The sequence below is a fragment of the Nothobranchius furzeri genome, chromosome 8 (genome assembly GCF_043380555.1).
Source record: "Nothobranchius furzeri strain GRZ-AD chromosome 8, NfurGRZ-RIMD1, whole genome shotgun sequence".
NCBI lineage: Eukaryota > Metazoa > Chordata > Actinopteri > Cyprinodontiformes > Nothobranchiidae > Nothobranchius > Nothobranchius furzeri.
This window is the reverse complement of record NC_091748.1, coordinates 41,284,207-41,301,512: the sequence shown is the minus strand read 5'-3', so window position 1 is coordinate 41,301,512 and position 17,306 is coordinate 41,284,207. Positions and strand designations below refer to the sequence as shown.

The following is a 17,306-nucleotide window of genomic DNA, read 5'->3' as shown; positions in this document are numbered from 1 at the left end:
TCCTCCTTTCCTCAGGCTGCAAGCTCAGCCCTGGGCGGGCCTACTTTGACACATGCGGTTACTAAGGCAACCAAGATGCTGACTGCCACAGCCATGCCAACTGTGGCCACATCTGTACAGTCACCTTCCAGGTACAGAGGGGGGTTTGGGTAAGAACAGAATTACTTAACTTATTTCAACTTTTAATTTATTTTTTATCTCAAATCGTTTCATACCTCACTATTAATGAGACTTAAGAACAGATCTACCTTTAAATGTCACTGAAAATCTCCTGTTGGTGTGTAGATCTACGAAGCTGGTGATCATTGAAAGGCTGCTGTTACTGGCTGAACGCTACGTCATCACTATAGAGGTATGTGTCAGCAGATACTTGTGAGGTGGGTTTTTAACAGAAAAATAAAGTTCTCTGTTATTAAGTTTGTCATTTGTACCTCTGGGTAGGACTTGTACTCATTTCCTCGTACTATTCTACCTCACGGGGCTTCGTTTAACGGACACCCCGTCGCTCTTCACGTCACCTATGAGTCGACCAAAGACACGTTCACCCTAGAGGTATTAACAGTTTCTGTAACACGCTGCTGAAGCGCTGCCCACCTTGACCACGTGTACGTTCTGCAGACCCACAGTAATGAGACGGTCGGAAGCATCAGGTGGAAGATAGCCGAGCATCTGAGCTGTCCAGTAGATAATGTGCAGATTTTTGCCAATGACAGTGTGGTAAGTGTTACTCTCTCTGGTTCCTTCTTGTTTTTCCTGACTGACATTCATTCATATATTTTCCTCCCTCCCTTTCCCGACCTCTCTTGCGTGTGATAGTTGACGATGAATCGGGACCAGAAGCTGTTGTCCCAGCTCGGCTTCAGTGACGAGCAGAGCTTGACGGTGAAGAGCTCGGGCACTGGGACTCCTTCAGGCAGCTCCGAGTCCTCAGCCTCCGCTTCCAGCAGTTCCAGTTCTGCAGTCTTCAACTCTGCCTATGCCTTGGAGCAGGTAGTACCCGAAACCATGACAGTACAGTTACTGTGCGTACAAGGCATGACCCTGGCTAGGATGCAGTGAGTGAGGGGCTGTGGATCAGTGGTAAGGGCAGCTGGTCGGTGGTGTGTGTCGGTCGCGAACGAACCTCTTTGAAGTGAACAACGGGAGCCGGCTCGTCACTGGGAGCCCTCCCCTCCCCCCCTCGCCTCTTGCTTCGGTGAAAGCTACAGGTGATTGGTCAACCTGTGTAACTGCGTGTCCAGACTGTCCACACACAGAGCAGTAGGGGCGGGGAAGAGGGAGGATCAGACTCAGACACACAGCAGAGCACATGCAGGTGGAGGGAGACGAGAGGGAATGAGGAGGAGGAAAAAAGCGAGAGAGCGGAGAGTGCGATGAAGACGGTGAGAAAATCAATCAATCAAAGCTTTATTTATAAAGCGCCTTCCGCAAACCTGTCAGGAAGCCCAAAGCGCTGAACCTGGTTCAGTTGTAGGTAAATATATTGAATAAATCAACAATAAAAGCAATTCAAATTACAAAATACAAATTACAAGATAGATGAAACATTCTGGTACAGGACAAATGTGTGAATCACATTTGGACAGAGTGAACCAATGAAAACTGTGAAATAAATTCAACATAAAAGAGGCCAAAATCAAACATGTTCTGGAAACGCCAAGCAGAGGAGGTGTGTTTTTAGGTGACTCTTAAAGACTGGCAGAGATGGGGACAGCCTAACAGAGGGTGGCAACTGGTTCCAGAGTAACGGTGCTAGGACTGAGAAAGCCCGGTCCCGGTCCCCACGGGTACCGGGTCAGTACCGGGTCAAAATGAGAGCCAGCAGTCGGAAAGTGGAGATTTCTTAAAGTGTTCAGTTATTAAATCCATAGAAATGATAAATATTTGATATATTGCATTTTTTACATTAGTAAATCATTTTACATATAGTTTTGCATGATTTTGGTTATAAATGGACTCTACACAACTGAAAATCTGAGGAGCCACGTGGGAGCCGAAAGAGCCGGCTCTCTAAAAAGAGCCGGAGTTCCCATCACTACAGCTTTCCTGTTTCGTTTCCACGTGTCTTTGGGCAAGATACTTAATCCCAACTAGTGTCCTAATCAGTGAATGGAGGTGTGAGTGGGTGAATGTGACTGGAGCGGGTGAAACGACTAGAATAATGCTCTATGTAATGATTTCATTGATCTTGTTCCCCGGTTTAGGAGAAGGCCCTTCCAGGTGTGGTGATGGCTTTGGTGTGCAACGTCTTTGAGATGCTTTATCAACTGGCTAACCTAGATGAGCCCAGGTGAGATGAATGGGTTTTACATAGATGCCATTGGGGTTGAACGATCTTTCGTTTTTGGACCGAAATTGCTTTTTCAAACAACCTGATCACAAGATCATCAAAGACACGTTTGTTTTAGCGCTCCGTACTGACCACGGATCTGTTGTGTCAACTACAGTCAGGTCCATCAGTATTGGGACATGGACACAATGCTAACGTGTTTGGCTCTAAACACCACAATGGATATCAAATGAAACGAACAAGATGTGCTTTAACTGCAGACTGTCAGCTTGTATTTGAGGGTTTTTACATCCAAATCAGGTGATCGTGTAGGAATTACAACAGTTTCATATGTGCCTCCCACTTGTTAAGGGACCAAGAGTAATGGGACAGAATAAGAACCATAAATCAAACTTATACTTTTCAATACTTGGTTGCAAATCCTTTGCAGTCTTTTACAGCCTGAAGTCTGGAACACGTAGACATCACCAGACGTTGGGTTTCATCCCTGGTGATGCTCTGCCAGGCCTCTACTGCAACAGTCTTCAGTTCCTGCTTGTTCCTGGGGCGTTTTCCCTTCAGTTTTGTCTTCAGCAAGTGAAATGCATACTCAATCGGATTCAGGTCAGGTGACTGACTTGGCCATTGCAAAACAGTCCACTTCTTTCCCTTCAAAAACTCTTTGGTTGCTTTTGCAGTATGCTTCGGGTCATTGTCCATCTGCACTGTGAAGCGCCGTCCAATGAGTTCTGAGGCATTTGGCTGAATATGAGCAGATAATATTGCTCGAAATACTTCAGAATTCATTGTGCTGCTTTTGTCAGCAGTCACATCATCAATAAATACAAGAGAACCAGTTCCACTGGCAGCCATACATGCCCACACCATGACACTGCCAGCACCATGCTTCACTGATGAGGTGGTATGCTTAGGATCATGAGCAGTTCCTTTCCGTCTCCATACTCTTCTCTTCCCATCACTCTGGTACCAGTTGGTCTTGGTCTCATCTGTCCGTAGGATGTTGTTCCAGAACTGTGAAGGCTTCTTTAGATGTTGTCTGGCAAACTCTAATTTGGCCTTCCTGTTTTGGGGCTCACCACCTTGTGGTGAACCCTCTGTAATCACACTGGTGGAGTCCTCTCGTGGTTGTTGACTTTGACACAGATACACCTACTGCCTGGAGAGTGTTCTTGATCTGGCCAACTGTTGTGAAGGTGTTTTCTTCACCAGGGAAAGGATTCTTCCGTCATCCACCACAGTTGTTTTCCGTGGTCTTCCGGGTCTTTTGGTGTTGCTGAGCTCACCGGTGCGTTCCTTCTTGTTGAGAATGTTCCAAACTGTTGTTTTGGCCACGCCTACTGTTTTTGCTGTGTCTCTGATAGGTTTCTTTTGTTTTTTCAGCCTAACGATGGCTTGCTTCACTGATAGTGACAGCTCTTTGGGTCTCATCTTGACAGTTGACAGCAACAGATTCCAAATGCAAATAGCACACATGAAATGAACTCTGGACCTTTTATCTGCTCATTGTAATTGGGATAATGAGGGAATAACACACACCTGGCCATGGAACAGCTGAGGAGCCAATTGTCCCATTACTCTTGGTCCCTTAACAAGTGGGAGGCACATAACTGTTGTAATTTCTACACCGTTCACCTGATTTGGATGTAAATACCTCAAATAAAAGCTGACAGTCTGCAGTTGAAGCACATCTTGTTCGTTTCATTTGATATCCATTGTGGTGTATAGAGCCAAACATGTTAGCATTGTGTTGATGTCCCAATATTTATGGACCTGACTGTATTTTACGCATCCGGGGTTTCCCCGTGTGCAGCAGTGAGCGTGGGGGGAGGGGGGTGCTGGTACCTGAGCTGAGCTCAGTTGTTTAGCTGACAGAACTGCACATCTTATTTCCTGTTTTTATCTTCCTCTAATAACGCTACAAGAGCCGATAATAATTGCTGTGGCCGCTTGTCCCTCGGTGTGTGTGAGCGACAGACTTCTCCAGCAGCAGAACTGGATTTACCATTATAACCTCACTTCTTTTAAAGATGGTCTAAGTTTTTCTGATGGCACACGGTAATTCAAACAAGCCTGTCCGAGTTCTGTGCTAGAGCAGTGTTTTAGTGAGAAAAACAATCAAGCAGCACAGATAAACGTGCAGGCACCCTGCCTTGGTAATAGTGCAGGGAAAACTCTGTAAGCGTGTTTTTATTTTCTTATAAAATACTTTTGAAACCAATTCTTCCCTTCAGCTTTCCTCCTTTATCAGAGCAGAGCAAGAACAACTTGTTTTTAGCGCTTGTAGATGAAACCATAAGTAGCTTCACAGCTCATTAAAATGAAAAAAGATTAAAAATCATAAAAAGGGGAGAAAAAATAGTAGCTTTTATTGTTTTTATGGTATAATATTATATATTATACCATATAGTGTTGGATCTTGATTTGAAGAAAGTCGTGAACTGAACTAAAGTCACTTTTCCGTCTTGAAAAGTTGCATTTCAATCTTTTCCTAAAATCACTCGTCCCTAGATGCAATCACAAGTTACCATAGCCCCCTTCAGACAGGCCCTAACCCTAACTCATGATGCCATCTTTCTGGATTTTACAGCATTTTGCTTTGCTGCAAAACATGCTTCCTTCATGCATTTTGGTCATACTTAGAACATAATATATGCAATCACTTGAAATGTGCAACGTCTCTCAGGTGTTGTGGGTGACGTCCAGCTGCTGCTACTTCAGATTTTAGCTCAGTTTCTGTAAAAGGGGCTCCGTTAATGATGTTCAGTGTTTTGTGAGGAGGATTAACTGCTGCAGCCATCGTGAATCGGGTTAATACCAAACATTACTGTTGACTTATTTGTAATAATTACTTTGAGTTCCAATAAAATGGGTCCAGTGGTTTGAGATATTTTGCTGACCCAAACTTTTTAACCACATTAAAGTTAAAGATCGTTTCACAGACGTAGAGAAATCTTAAATTCATTCATTAACTGTGATAAAACAGAAAACCTCATTTCATGTTGCCTTTTATGCTCATTAGGATCACTCTTCGTGTGAGGAAGCTGCTGCTGCTGATTCCAACAGATCCAGAAGTACAAGATGCTCTCGACAACTTTGTTCCTAAAGAGTCCAGCGTCTGGAGCCACCAGGTACTTTAGCTGCTGCCTCAGCTGAACGTTGGAAGATCTTCCTTAAATAATGAAAGGCTTCTCATGTTAGCTGAAACTTGTGACTGTTTTCTACAGAAGACTCTGTTCACCCTCGGCCAGGGTGCAGGCTCTCGCTCTCCGTCTGTTACCCCGAAGCAGCAGCATCAACCCAGTGCAGCGTCCATCTTGGAGTCTCTTTTTAGGTCGTCTGCCCCCGGCATGTCTACCTTCAGAGTGCTGTATAATCTGGAGGTGTGCACACACTCATCACTCCGCATCTACGCTGAAACCCTGATGTGGATTAATGTCTTCACATCTGTTTGTTTAATCCTGTACGTTAGGTGTTGAGTTCAAAGCTCATGCCAACATCAGATGATGAAATGGCCAAAACCAGCAGCAAGTCCTTCTGTGAGAACTTCCTTAAAGCAGGAGGCCTCAGGTAGAAACACCTGTGAAAGTTGCTGTTCTGTTAACACCACACGTCCAGAGCTGTCAGAAATACCTCCGTGTTTCTGTTTCGGTCCCGCCATCTGCGTGCGTTTTCTCTGCAGCCTGGTGGTGAACGTCATGCAGAGAGACTCCATCCCATCTGAAGTGGACTACGAAACCAGACAAGGAGTCTACTCCATCTGTCTTCAGCTGGCCAGGTGCAGCACACATTGATCAAAGTCCTTTTTCACACCCGCGTTGCTGTTGGGAATGTTCTAAGCCTTCCAGGTGTAGGTGGATGAGGGAATACAGATGTCATGTTTTACAGTTACACCTCCTTTACACTGGAGGCATCAGCAGAACAGTTTACTCGCACGCTTCGCTTTGCACCGGTGCACGCCAGGAGAGCCTCAGCTGCGAAGCGGCTTCTCCGCTGACCTCACTGGACTCGCGAGATCACAAAACCCCTCGAAACATCAAATGTCACCGTTTGTTTATGCCATGTTTATGTTTATGTATTTAGCAGACGCTTTTGTCCAAAGCGACTTACAAGTGATAATCGGCATGTTGCCCTCGAGGCTAACAACAACAACATTGACATCAGTCATGGAGAGGAGGGAACAAGGAGAGGACAGTAGAGGGGGGGGGGGACGGGTGCAGGGAGGGTGCTAGTTTAGAAGATGCTCTCTGAAGAGCAGGGTCTTCAGGAGTTTCTTGAAAATTGAAAAGGAAGCCGCTGTTCTGGTAGTGCTTGGTAGGTCATTCCACATTTGTGGAATGATGCATGAGAAGAGTCTGGATTGTCCTGAGCGTGGTGTAGGCACTGCTAGCCGACCATCCTGCGATGACCGGAGCGGCCGGGCCGAGACGTAAGCCTTTGCAAGAGGATTCAGGTAGATGGGAGCCGTACCGTCTCGGACTTTGTATGCTAGTGTTAGCTATTTGAATTTGATGCGTGCTGCTAGCGGTAGCCAGTGGAGCTCAATGAGCAGAGGGGTGACGTGTGCTCTTTTTGGCTGATTGAAGACCAGACGCGCCGCTGCGTTCTGGACCATTTGAAGAGGTCTCACAGTACAGCCTGGAAGACCAGTTATGCCGTCCACCATTAAACCAAAAAGGAGACGAAAGAAAGCTCGTTTGATGTCGTATATAATGTTGTTCCTCTCCTCTGCCAGCATTAAAGCCATGAAATAAACAATGCTGCACTTCTCAAACGATGCTGGGACTAAATAAGTCTTTAGTCACACGTATTGACGTAATCTACATAGATATGAAATTGCATCACTGCAATAGTCTTTTATTTTGAAAATTACCAGACATCTTACATTGAAATTGTATGTGGTTTCCTGTCTAGCCCTATGTTAACTGCAGAAATTGACGTGACGTGCAAAAATAGAACCCAGTCCGATCTTTAGCACCGCGGCAGGTTTTGATCGACCCTGTAGACCAGATACTGTTTGAAGCAGCGACGTTCTGCTGATGTGTGACTGTGTGATCACTTTCCTCACAAGAACTCTTTAATATTGAGACTTCCTTCCTAATTTATTCGTGTTTTCAGGTTTCTTCTCGTTGGTCAGAGCATGCCGGCTGTACTGGATGACGATATCATCAGGGACGGGGACGCCTTGTCTTCCCGGCCGTTCCGCAATGCCAGTCGGACGGGTCGGCAACTGTCCCTCTGTGGAACTCCAGAGAAGTCCTCCTGCAGACAGATGTCTCTGTCTGAGCGCTCATCCATCCGGGTGGAGGAGATCATACCTGCAGCTCGTGTTGCCATACAGGTACTGGTCGGATACCTTTAGCCTCACAGATCAGCAGTCCATCACTCAGATTGATCTTTTAATGAAGTGTTTCCTGCGTAGACCATGGAGGTCAACGACTTCACTTCCACTGTAGCCTGTTTCATGCGTCTGACCTGGGCAGCTGCAGCTGGTCGACTGGACCTGGTGGGCAGCCCGCAACCTATTAAAGAAACCCACAGCTCCCTTCTGCCACAGGGGGTTCGCACCAGAGTCAGCAGCACCGGTAAGATAAAAACAGAAGACACTGTATCGCGTTTCAATCAAAAACTTTAAGAAATGAACTTTAATCAAATGTCCTGCAGGAAGTAACTGCAGCTCCAGCAGTGAGGGAGAGACCACGCCAACGGCACTGCATGCAGGGATATGTGTTCGTCAGCAGAGCGTCTCCATCAAGGATGCCATCATTGCCCGCGAGGCTCTGTCTCTGCTGGTTACCTGTCTGCAGTTACGCTGTCAGCAGCTGTGTAAGACTGAATCAGGAGTAAAACACCAGGATTGCTGTAATCCGTGTAAAACAACAGATTTTACACGTGTCTTTGTTTCTCCAACAGCTTCTTTCTACACCCTCCTCTCTGTCAACGATTTCATTATTGATATTCTGCTGGGATCGCCCAGCTCAGAGGTAAACAACTGCCTGAACAGGCTGCTCACAGTAATGTTTGTGTGTCATCACCCTGGTAAAAGTGTTTTTGTGTGTATGTCCACCCCTCGTAGATCCGCCATGTGGCTTGTGATCAGCTCTATACCCTGAGTCAGTCTGACACGTCAGCCTTCCCTGAAGTCCAGAAACCCAACCTGTTCCTCCTTTCAGTCATTCTCACTGCCCAGCTGCCTCTGTGGAGTCCCACATCTGTCATGAGAGGCGTCAACCAAAGGTACCAGGGCAGGAAGTGTTCATAAGACCTCTAAAGGTTGGTTCATGCTTGACGTGTCCGCGAGGTCCGCGCGGCGAAATTGCGTCATTTTAACAACCACGCCCCTCCACCGCACCTCCGCACGGCCCAAAATTTCCGCAACGCGCACCTAGGAAAATTTCTAACCACGCGGACGGTCGGACGTGGAAAAACATGGCGGACCGGCAAGAACTAGTATGGCAGAGGTTGGTAAATACAGACATTTGTATGATTCAGCTCTCAGAGATCACCGTGATCAACATGTTGTTAATAATTCTTGGAGAGAAATAGCTCGCACTGTCGGAAAAGACGGGGACGCTGTTAAAAATGCTGGAATGCCATGTTGTAAACAACAGTAATTTTTACTTCTACTATGGTGTAGTGTTGGATGCATGCCGTAGAGCTCCATGCTGCCCCCTACAGTTTGGGAGAATATTGGCTCACCGCACGAACCATAAACGCTGCGAGTTGTGAAGCGCGTTCCAGCCGCGAGCCGCATCACCAAGCAGAAAGTGAACGCGTCGAGCATAAACCAAGCTTAAAGCGTTTGCAGATTTTTCATGTTGAGTTTTCTTCTCAGGTTACTGTCCCAGTGCACAGAGTACTTTGATCTAAGATGCCAGCTTCTGGATGATCTAACGAGTAAGTGAAACTCGTTGCTCCCCACACATGGAGCAAGAATATTTAGAGTGAAAATATTGCTGCCAGTAAAAGTAATTGTAGAGCAGTTTTTCATTGTTTGTCCTCTGTGTGGTTCCCCTCTTCTTTGCCTCACCTCCTGCAGCATCAGAGATGGAGGCGTTAAAAGTGAGCGCTGCCACCATGCTGGAGGATGAGATCTCTTGGCTCGACAACTTCGAGCCCAGCTGGAGCTCAGAGATGGAGACCAGCGAGGCAGATAACATTCTGCTGGCAGGACACCTCAGACTCATCAAGACGTTGCTGTCGCTCTGCGGTAATGAGAAAGAACACCTTGGTGAGTGCTTCTCCTCAACCCCGTTTGAAAGCTTATTACTGTCAAGGTGATAACGTGGATAACGTGTTTTTTATTTCTACAGGTCCGTCCGTCATTCAGCAGTTGTTGGATGATTTTCTGTTTCGAGCTTCTCGTATTATCATCAACAGCTCCAACCCTACACCTTCTCCAGCCCCCAGCCACGACTTCCACCCCAAGTAAGAGCGTCAGTTATTATTTACACTAAACGTTGTTTTCATAGAGGTTTCCATTTTTGATTTAAAAACAGACTGTGTGTGTTAAAGGATAAATGACCCACACTTGTATGGCACCTGTCAGAGTCAGAGGCCTCCAAAGCGCTTTACACTGCAGTGTATCATTCATCCATTCACACACACATTCACACACTGATGGTGATGAGCCATGCATTAATCAACAGATGATTTAAATGTAAATTTGCTTGAATCAGACAAAGGCTAACGTTTATCTGCAGTCCTGAACAATCAAATGTGTATAAAAATATTAGAATCTTAACAATTACACACAGTGAACATATTAAACCAGAGTCATTTAAAAAAGGAACTATAAATGAATAAAACCATATCATTAAATTTGCTTCTTGACATTGACCTTGCTAAATCTCTCACAGCCAACTTTTTCTAACCTCACTTGAAATGATGATGAGATGGGGGCTGTTTGAGTGCGGGAGAGAGAATTCCTGTGATGCTCGCCTCGGTCAGTGTGTCCCAGGGCAGCTTAGGCTACATCTCATCACCATCAGTGTGTGAATGGATGAATGACACACTGTAGTAAAGCACTTTGGAGTCCTCTGGCTCAGAAAGGTGCTATACAAGTGTGGGTCATTTGTCATGCTGCTGATGAAAATGGGATGTTGCCGTCTCCTCTTGTAGCTTTGTTTACAGCTCATATAAGAGGAGCTAAACCATGAAAATGACATATTTCTTTAAAATGTTACAGTGATGAAAACTCGGTGACTTCTCGTCTGGTCTTGAGTGCTTGTTAGTGGAGTGAATCTAGAGGTTGTAAAGCAGCTGGGTTTGTGTTTGACCTATTTATCCTACGTTGAAATGAGACTGAAATGCTTGACTGGAAACAACAGCTATCCCGCCAGCATGTTACAATTCCCCTTAAATCTTCAAAAAAAAAAAATCCTTAAAAACCTCACTGCAACTTATTCTATGGTTTTGCATAATCTGCATTTGTTAAAATATATCATAGTCTACATATACAAGGTACATCATTAATTTTCTTGCTAAATAAAACTGGGCCCAATACAGAGCCCTGTGGGCTGCCTGTGGACAGATGCAAAGATTCAGACTTACAGTTTTTAATGTTAGTAGCCTGATGGTGGGGAAAGGCAGGCAAAATGTAAGTCACTCCACAGAAAGATTTAAGCTTCAAGCTGAGTAGCTTGGTTACGTACTTTACGTAGATCAAGAAAAAGGGCCCCAACACTCCTACCTTTGTCCCTTTAAGCTTTTCTTTTTCTCTATGAAATATCACTTCTAAAATAATCTAAAAGGGTTCAAATGAAAGTTCAAATATGACCTGGATGACTGAAAACCTTCACCAGCGCACTTCTAAAAGAATTAGACCTGAACCTGAACCACACTGGATTCAGTGAAAAGGAGCCAGTATTGAGATGACCTAACTAACCCTGTAATTTCCTAACCAGAACCTTTTAATATGACTGGAACTAAACTGAAATCAGCAAACATCAGCTGGAACTTGTAAAAAGGCTCCATCAACATTCACTCGACTTGCTTTTGCTTCAGCATTTGCTTGGCCTGTCAGTTTATTCATTTATTTGATGGTGTGAGATCCGTGTTTATTTATAAAACTGAGATTATAACTAATTAAATGTTGTGTGTGTTCAGGTGCAGCACAGCCAGCAGTCGGCTGGCAGCCTACGAGGTGCTGGTGATGCTGGCAGACAGCTCACTCTCAAACCTCCGCCTCATCACCAAAGAGTTGCTGTCCATGCACCACCAGTCGGATCCATCCCTCTCCAAGGAGTTTGATGTCAGACTCTGCTGCATTCCTATTTGTAGATTAGTTTTTGTAAAACATCCCAAACCTAACCTAGCCGTACCCGTTTCTGTCGTCAGTATTTACCCCCCGTGGAGAGCCGTTCGGTCTCAGGATTTGTCGGATTGAAAAATGGAGGAGCCACATGTTACATGAACGCCGTGTTCCAGCAGCTTTACATGCAGCCCGGCCTACCTGAGGTACACGTGTTTTCTGTTATAACCTCATTAATGATCGCTGATTTAATACAAAGACAGTTTCAAAGACCTACTAAGATGTGGACATCTGTTTAAGGCTTTTCTGGCCATCGAGGACGACACCGACCAGCCGGAGGAAAGCGTCTTCTACCAGGTCCAGTCCTTGTTTGGACACCTCATGGAGAGCAAACTGCAGTACTATGTGCCAGAGAACTTTTGGAAGGTAACATAGGGGAATTTACAACATTTTTCTGGTAAACAAGAAAATATATTGGTAATCACGCACACCTCTGTGAGACGTATTTATAATTCATGTGAATCTGTTGCAGATTTTCAAGATGTGGAACAAGGAGCTGTATGTGAGAGAGCAGCAGGATGCCTATGAGTTCTTCACCAGCCTGGTGGACCAGCTCGATGAACACCTGAAGGTATAACTGGAGTTCAGGCTGCACATAAATCAGCAAAAGCTTGTTGTTTTATTTAGTTTTTCAACAGCCTGTGTGATTTTCTTTCCTTCAGAAAATGGGCCGAGAACAAATCTTCAAAAACACATTTCAGGGAATTTTCTCGGATCAAAAGATTTGTAAAGACTGCCCACACCGGTGAGTTTGAACTCTTCTTTTAGCAGGTGACCTTTAATGTTGTCCGTGTTTGACCTTGGAGGTTTTCCTTTACAGATACGAGCGTGAGGAGACGTTCATGGCGCTGAATCTTGGCGTGACTTCTTGCCAGAGTTTGGAGATCTCATTGGACCAGTTTGTCCGAGGAGAGGTGCTAGAGGGCAGCAACGCTTATTACTGTGAAAAATGCAAAGAGAAGGTCTGTAAAGCACGCTTAAAGCTGTTACTGCATCACTGGGACATCTGTTATATTAGTGTGTCTGTGCGTCGTCCGCACAGAGAACAACTGTGAAGAGGACTTGCATCAAATCCCTGCCCAGCGTTCTCTGTATTCATCTGATGCGCTTCGGCTTCGACTGGGAAAGTGGGCGATCCATCAAATACGACGAGCAGATCAGGGTATGAAGAAAATGCATATTTGATGATTGCATGTCTCCGATTAATGCCTCACCCTTTTTCATTTTATATTAGCATGTAGATCCTTGAGATGGATATGAACTCTTTTTAACAGTTCCCCTGGGTGTTGAACATGGAGCCCTACACTGTGTCTGGAATGGCTCGTCAGGACTGCAGCGGAGAGGGAGGCGAGGGAAGAGGAGACGGTGCCTCTGGAGGATCTCCCAGGAAGAAGGTCACTATTTCAGAGAACTATGAGTTGGTTGGGGTTGTGGTCCACAGTGGTCAAGCTCACGCGGGACACTACTACTCCTTCATCAAAGACAGACGGTAAGAGGTCCTGTAGGGAGCAGCACCATAACTTTCCTCATCTGCTGCAATGTTTTTCATCATTCTGAACTCCTGTTTTGCTTCTACTTTATTTTAATAGTTTAAATTCTGTGATATTTGGACAACATCAGTTTTCCAGAGTAGTTTTAAAAGGCTGCTTAGCTCTGGAAGAAATAGATGCTCGTTGCCGTAGTGGCGTATCGAGTAGCCAGACAAGATTAGCCTAGTGAACTAGACCAAATTCTTGCTTTGCAAAGTTTATAATGTAATATGTAATAATACATTTATTTAGTCTGGCTTGCCAGGCTAAGACAAGATAACAAAAATGTAGAATTTACCCCCAGATTTACTCCCAAAACAGTGATGAAGCTAAGATCATCATTCTCTAATCACTAGTAGTATTGATTGTGTTTAAGAATTGCAATAAATGCATTGTTTCTGTGATTAGTGCTTTTGTAAACCTGGCAGAAAAATCTACCCAAAAATTACAGATTAACTAAAGAAGGTAACATTACCAAGGCTAAATAATGGAAAACATAAAAGTGAAAGCAGCAGAAGTCATTAAAGGGAACATACTATGCAAAACTCTCTTTTTGCATCCCTTCCCTTCCCTGTGGGACTCCACTGCCTCTAAACACTCCAAAAACTCATCCATCCGTTTCGTGTCAGTGTTTGGTTTGAGCAATTACATGCCTTAAATAAGTCATTTCAAAAAGTCCCCATTTATGATGTCACAAATGGGAAAAGTAGAATATAACTACCTCTCACGTACGAGCTGCTTGAGGAGCAGCAACTCTACTCTGAGCTTCTCAGCCTACAGCAGCCTGAGTGGAGGATGCATGGGCATGGCCAGCTCCAGGTTGTTTTCTTCAATAGACAAAGCTGTTCAACGGCTCATTCTAGAAGGTACAGAAACTGTCGAGAATAAAACTGCTAAAATTGCTTTATGTGAGAGGGATTTTCTACTAAGAACTTCATCTGCATGTTTTTATTAATTGTAGAACTAAAGAGAAAAGATGCCATAATATGTCAAATTTAATAAAACGTCAAACTCTTAAGGAAAAGGTGTTTGTGATCTGGAAACTTGTTTCATTAAACTAATATAGCTTCATGTTAACAACACTTTTCACTTTTCTCATGAACAAGTAAATTCCCTAATAGTTACAAAAACGTTATTATTTTAATACTCAAGGCAGGAAATCAGGAAGAACTTTTAACATTTTTGGGACTTCGGGGTTAAACCACTAAATATTTCTCGAACGCAGCCGCTGCTGCAGCTCACCGCCCCCCACGGGGATGGGTCAACCAGTGTGTGATGATGACTAATGGGACTTAAACTATTGCCTGATCTCTTTTCTACCTGTTTTACTAAAGGTGATGGAGAAGATTGTAGTAACACAGATGATCTTGAAAACAATCAGATCCTTCATTCAGACCAATTGGCTTTTAGTGTTCCACAGAAACAGTTTCGTGGAGGCAGTGATGATGAGGGTGCCGTTTTTCTTGACCTTAAAGTGGGATCTGTCTCTGTTAACCACAGCATTCTTCCAACTCAGCAACCTGCTTTCGATTTCTCAAAGCAATTGATTAGTTCTGTTCATATCTTCAAAATAGAAGTTTGTCTAAGTTAGTTAATAAAGAAAATCATTATTTTTGAGTAACAAAATGGGAATACCACAAGGATCAATACTTGGTCTGCTGTTTTTCTGTCTTTCAATAAATTACTCTACTTTAATTAGGAATGGACAATATATCGGCATCAGTATCGGTATCGGCTGGTGTTAGTCATTTTTTAACATCGGTATTGGTCCGATAAAAAAAACCGGGCCGATATTATCAACCAATATTTTTTCCGTCTTGTCACCATTTGTTTCTCTGTTTCAGAGGGTGAGGGGGTGATGTGTAATTGTTTAGTCATGTGATAGTGATTGTAATCATCTCAGAAGCGTAAATGTGTGTGTTGTGTGTACATAATAACGTAAATTCTGCTTTAATCATTTTCATTCTAAACAAAATCTGCTGATTTTAGAAGCATTAATGTCGGTATCGGCCCAAAAACGTCATATCGGTGCATCCCTACCCTTAATGATAATAACAACATTAATAAAGCTTTACTTTACACATTCTAAATAAATATAATCTTCTTAGCGTTGAATATTTCTCGCCTTTTTATTTTTCTAATTAATTTAGAAATGTGTACATAATCTCTCTGTTAATCTGAGACAGTCCGGTTAACCAGGAGCCCGGTGAACGGAAACTCCGACGTCTCTGCTGATTACATTTATTAAGTTAGTTTATTTTAGCAATAGCAATAAACATCAGTTGCATGTGGTGTGACCGAACTGTGATGAACTGTATAATCTCCATTTAAATAACACTTCTTCATGTGGTCACAACGGCTTGGTGTTGTTTTTTTTATCTTTCTTTCCTTTTACACGTACCTTGTAGCGGGAGCGGTCGAGGGCGCTGGTACAAGTTCAACGACAACGTGGTAGAGGAGTTCGATATGAACGATGAAACTCTGGAGTACGAGTGCTTCGGGGGAGAATACCGACCCAAAGTCTATGATCAGTGTAAGCACCTGGTACTGCTTATTATCCCCGAGAGCTCATGGATGAAACAGCTGGATAACCTTGTGTGTGTGTGTGTGTGTGTGTTCAGCCAACCCTTACCCAGACGTACGGAGGAGGTACTGGAACGCTTACATGTTATTCTATCAGAAGATCAGTGACCAGAACTCACCCGCCCTGCCCAAGAAGAGCAGAGTCAGCATCATGAGGCAGGAGGCGGAGGACCTGTCACTGTGAGTTAGAGTATTTCTGTTTCATGTCTTCTCTTCAGGAACACTTTGTTTATGTAGCATTCTACAGATGTTAGCTCTATCCACCCAGGTCTAGCCTCAGTGTACAACTGCTGTGTCGTTGCTGTATTTCCCAGGTCTGCCCCGTCCTCGCCCGACGTGTCCCCCCAGTCTTCTCCTCGGCCCCCAAGAGCCAACAACGACCGCCTGACCCTTCTCACTCGACTGGTTCGCAAAGGGGAGAAGAAGGGTCTGTTTGTAGAAAAAATGCCTGCCAGCATCTATCAGGTGAACAGACTGGAAGCTCCGTGTGTGACGGGAGACCGGCTTCAATCGTTTCTGTTTCAAACTCATGGTGTTTTGTGCAGATGGTGAGAGACGAGAATCTGAGGTTCATGAGGAACAGAGACGTCTACAACAGCGACTACTTCAACTTCGTCCTCTCCCTGGCATCAGTCAATGCAGTACGTGTCTGTTGGTTTCTAATGTCATGAATAAACACACAAGAGATCAACGCTGGACAGTGTACGTTTAAATTAGACGGCTGGCCTTTAATTGGGACCCGCAGTGATGCAGGCACTTGTTATGCACCTCTAAAGCATCTCTATGTATTCTCTCTTCTGTGTATATCAATGGGACTCAAACGTAAGCGTGCACCCACACATCAAAGCATGTGCAACACTTCTGATGGCTTTTCAAGTTGCCATGGTGACGTAATTTGTAAAAGCAACTATACCGAGTTCCAGAGCTTACAGCATGCTTCTATGTAGAAACATCATTGCAAAGGTTTATGGGGCTAAAAGACGTTGAAGCTGCTTCGTGATATGTTGTCCTGTGGCCGTGTGATTTGGAACGTATAACACGCACAACAGGCGGTAGGCCCCTTCAAAGTGTTTCAGTCTTTTTAGTCTCTCATATTTCTGGTTGCAAATGTTCAGATCGGTTTGGTTTACCACTCACTAAACTGAAGATTCGGCTACTAAAACATCAGATTTCAGCTCTGGAACTGTAGTTATGGCGTCATAGCCACTTTGGTGTTGGTGTCCATTAGCTGTAGCACCCATGTTGAACGAGACTGGATCAGTCACTGAAGATGGTTCATGATGTCATTATCACTCACCCTTACTCATCAATACCCGATTCTAAAAAGTACAAAACCTTCTCATCGGTGCTTCTCCTACCTCTGTACAGACTAAACTCAAGCATCCAGGATACCAGCCCATGGCCAAAGAGAGTCTCCAGCTGGCTGTTCACTTCCTGTTCCACACCTACCTGCACACCAAAAAGAAACTCAGGTACGAACAGGTGTGACATCACCGCGTCCTCCCTGGGAAGCAGCTTGTCGGTACTTATGTCCTTTGTGTCTCCTGCAGAGTGGACACAGAGGAGTGGATGGCAGCGGTGGAGGTGTTGCTGT

General features: G+C 44.4%; 1 protein-coding gene across 3 annotated transcripts in view; it reads left to right on the top strand.

Annotated features, from left to right (window-relative positions):
- The window catches only part of usp24 (ubiquitin specific peptidase 24), a 41,711-nt gene that overhangs the window by 16,523 nt on the left and 7,882 nt on the right, over nucleotides 1–17,306 (top strand). For 2 of the 3 annotated variants that reach the window (XM_054730056.2, XM_015971770.3), the window contains 32 exons: nucleotides 16–131; nucleotides 286–352; nucleotides 442–552; nucleotides 619–717; nucleotides 817–990; nucleotides 2,205–2,290; nucleotides 5,310–5,418; nucleotides 5,515–5,670; nucleotides 5,760–5,857; nucleotides 5,970–6,065; nucleotides 7,406–7,628; nucleotides 7,710–7,872; nucleotides 7,952–8,113; nucleotides 8,201–8,271; nucleotides 8,364–8,524; nucleotides 9,123–9,184; nucleotides 9,327–9,518; nucleotides 9,601–9,715; nucleotides 11,396–11,540; nucleotides 11,627–11,746; nucleotides 11,841–11,966; nucleotides 12,073–12,171; nucleotides 12,263–12,345; nucleotides 12,421–12,562; nucleotides 12,643–12,762; nucleotides 12,875–13,089; nucleotides 15,538–15,662; nucleotides 15,751–15,892; nucleotides 16,027–16,177; nucleotides 16,258–16,353; nucleotides 17,081–17,184; nucleotides 17,263–17,306. The exon at nucleotides 17,263–17,306 is cut by the window's right edge and continues 70 nt beyond it. In XM_054730056.2, coding sequence (XP_054586031.1) covers nucleotides 16–131; nucleotides 286–352; nucleotides 442–552; nucleotides 619–717; nucleotides 817–990; nucleotides 2,205–2,290; nucleotides 5,310–5,418; nucleotides 5,515–5,670; nucleotides 5,760–5,857; nucleotides 5,970–6,065; nucleotides 7,406–7,628; nucleotides 7,710–7,872; nucleotides 7,952–8,113; nucleotides 8,201–8,271; nucleotides 8,364–8,524; nucleotides 9,123–9,184; nucleotides 9,327–9,518; nucleotides 9,601–9,715; nucleotides 11,396–11,540; nucleotides 11,627–11,746; nucleotides 11,841–11,966; nucleotides 12,073–12,171; nucleotides 12,263–12,345; nucleotides 12,421–12,562; nucleotides 12,643–12,762; nucleotides 12,875–13,089; nucleotides 15,538–15,662; nucleotides 15,751–15,892; nucleotides 16,027–16,177; nucleotides 16,258–16,353; nucleotides 17,081–17,184; nucleotides 17,263–17,306 — 3,973 coding nt within the window. Of the gene's footprint in view, nucleotides 1–15; nucleotides 150–285; nucleotides 353–441; nucleotides 553–618; nucleotides 718–816; nucleotides 991–2,204; nucleotides 2,291–5,309; nucleotides 5,419–5,514; nucleotides 5,671–5,759; nucleotides 5,858–5,969; nucleotides 6,066–7,405; nucleotides 7,629–7,709; nucleotides 7,873–7,951; nucleotides 8,114–8,200; nucleotides 8,272–8,363; nucleotides 8,525–9,122; nucleotides 9,185–9,326; nucleotides 9,519–9,600; nucleotides 9,716–11,395; nucleotides 11,541–11,626; nucleotides 11,747–11,840; nucleotides 11,967–12,072; nucleotides 12,172–12,262; nucleotides 12,346–12,420; nucleotides 12,563–12,642; nucleotides 12,763–12,874; nucleotides 13,090–15,537; nucleotides 15,663–15,750; nucleotides 15,893–16,026; nucleotides 16,178–16,257; nucleotides 16,354–17,080; nucleotides 17,185–17,262 lie in introns of all 3 variants that reach the window. The other variant, XM_015971769.3, reaches the window with a different exon arrangement.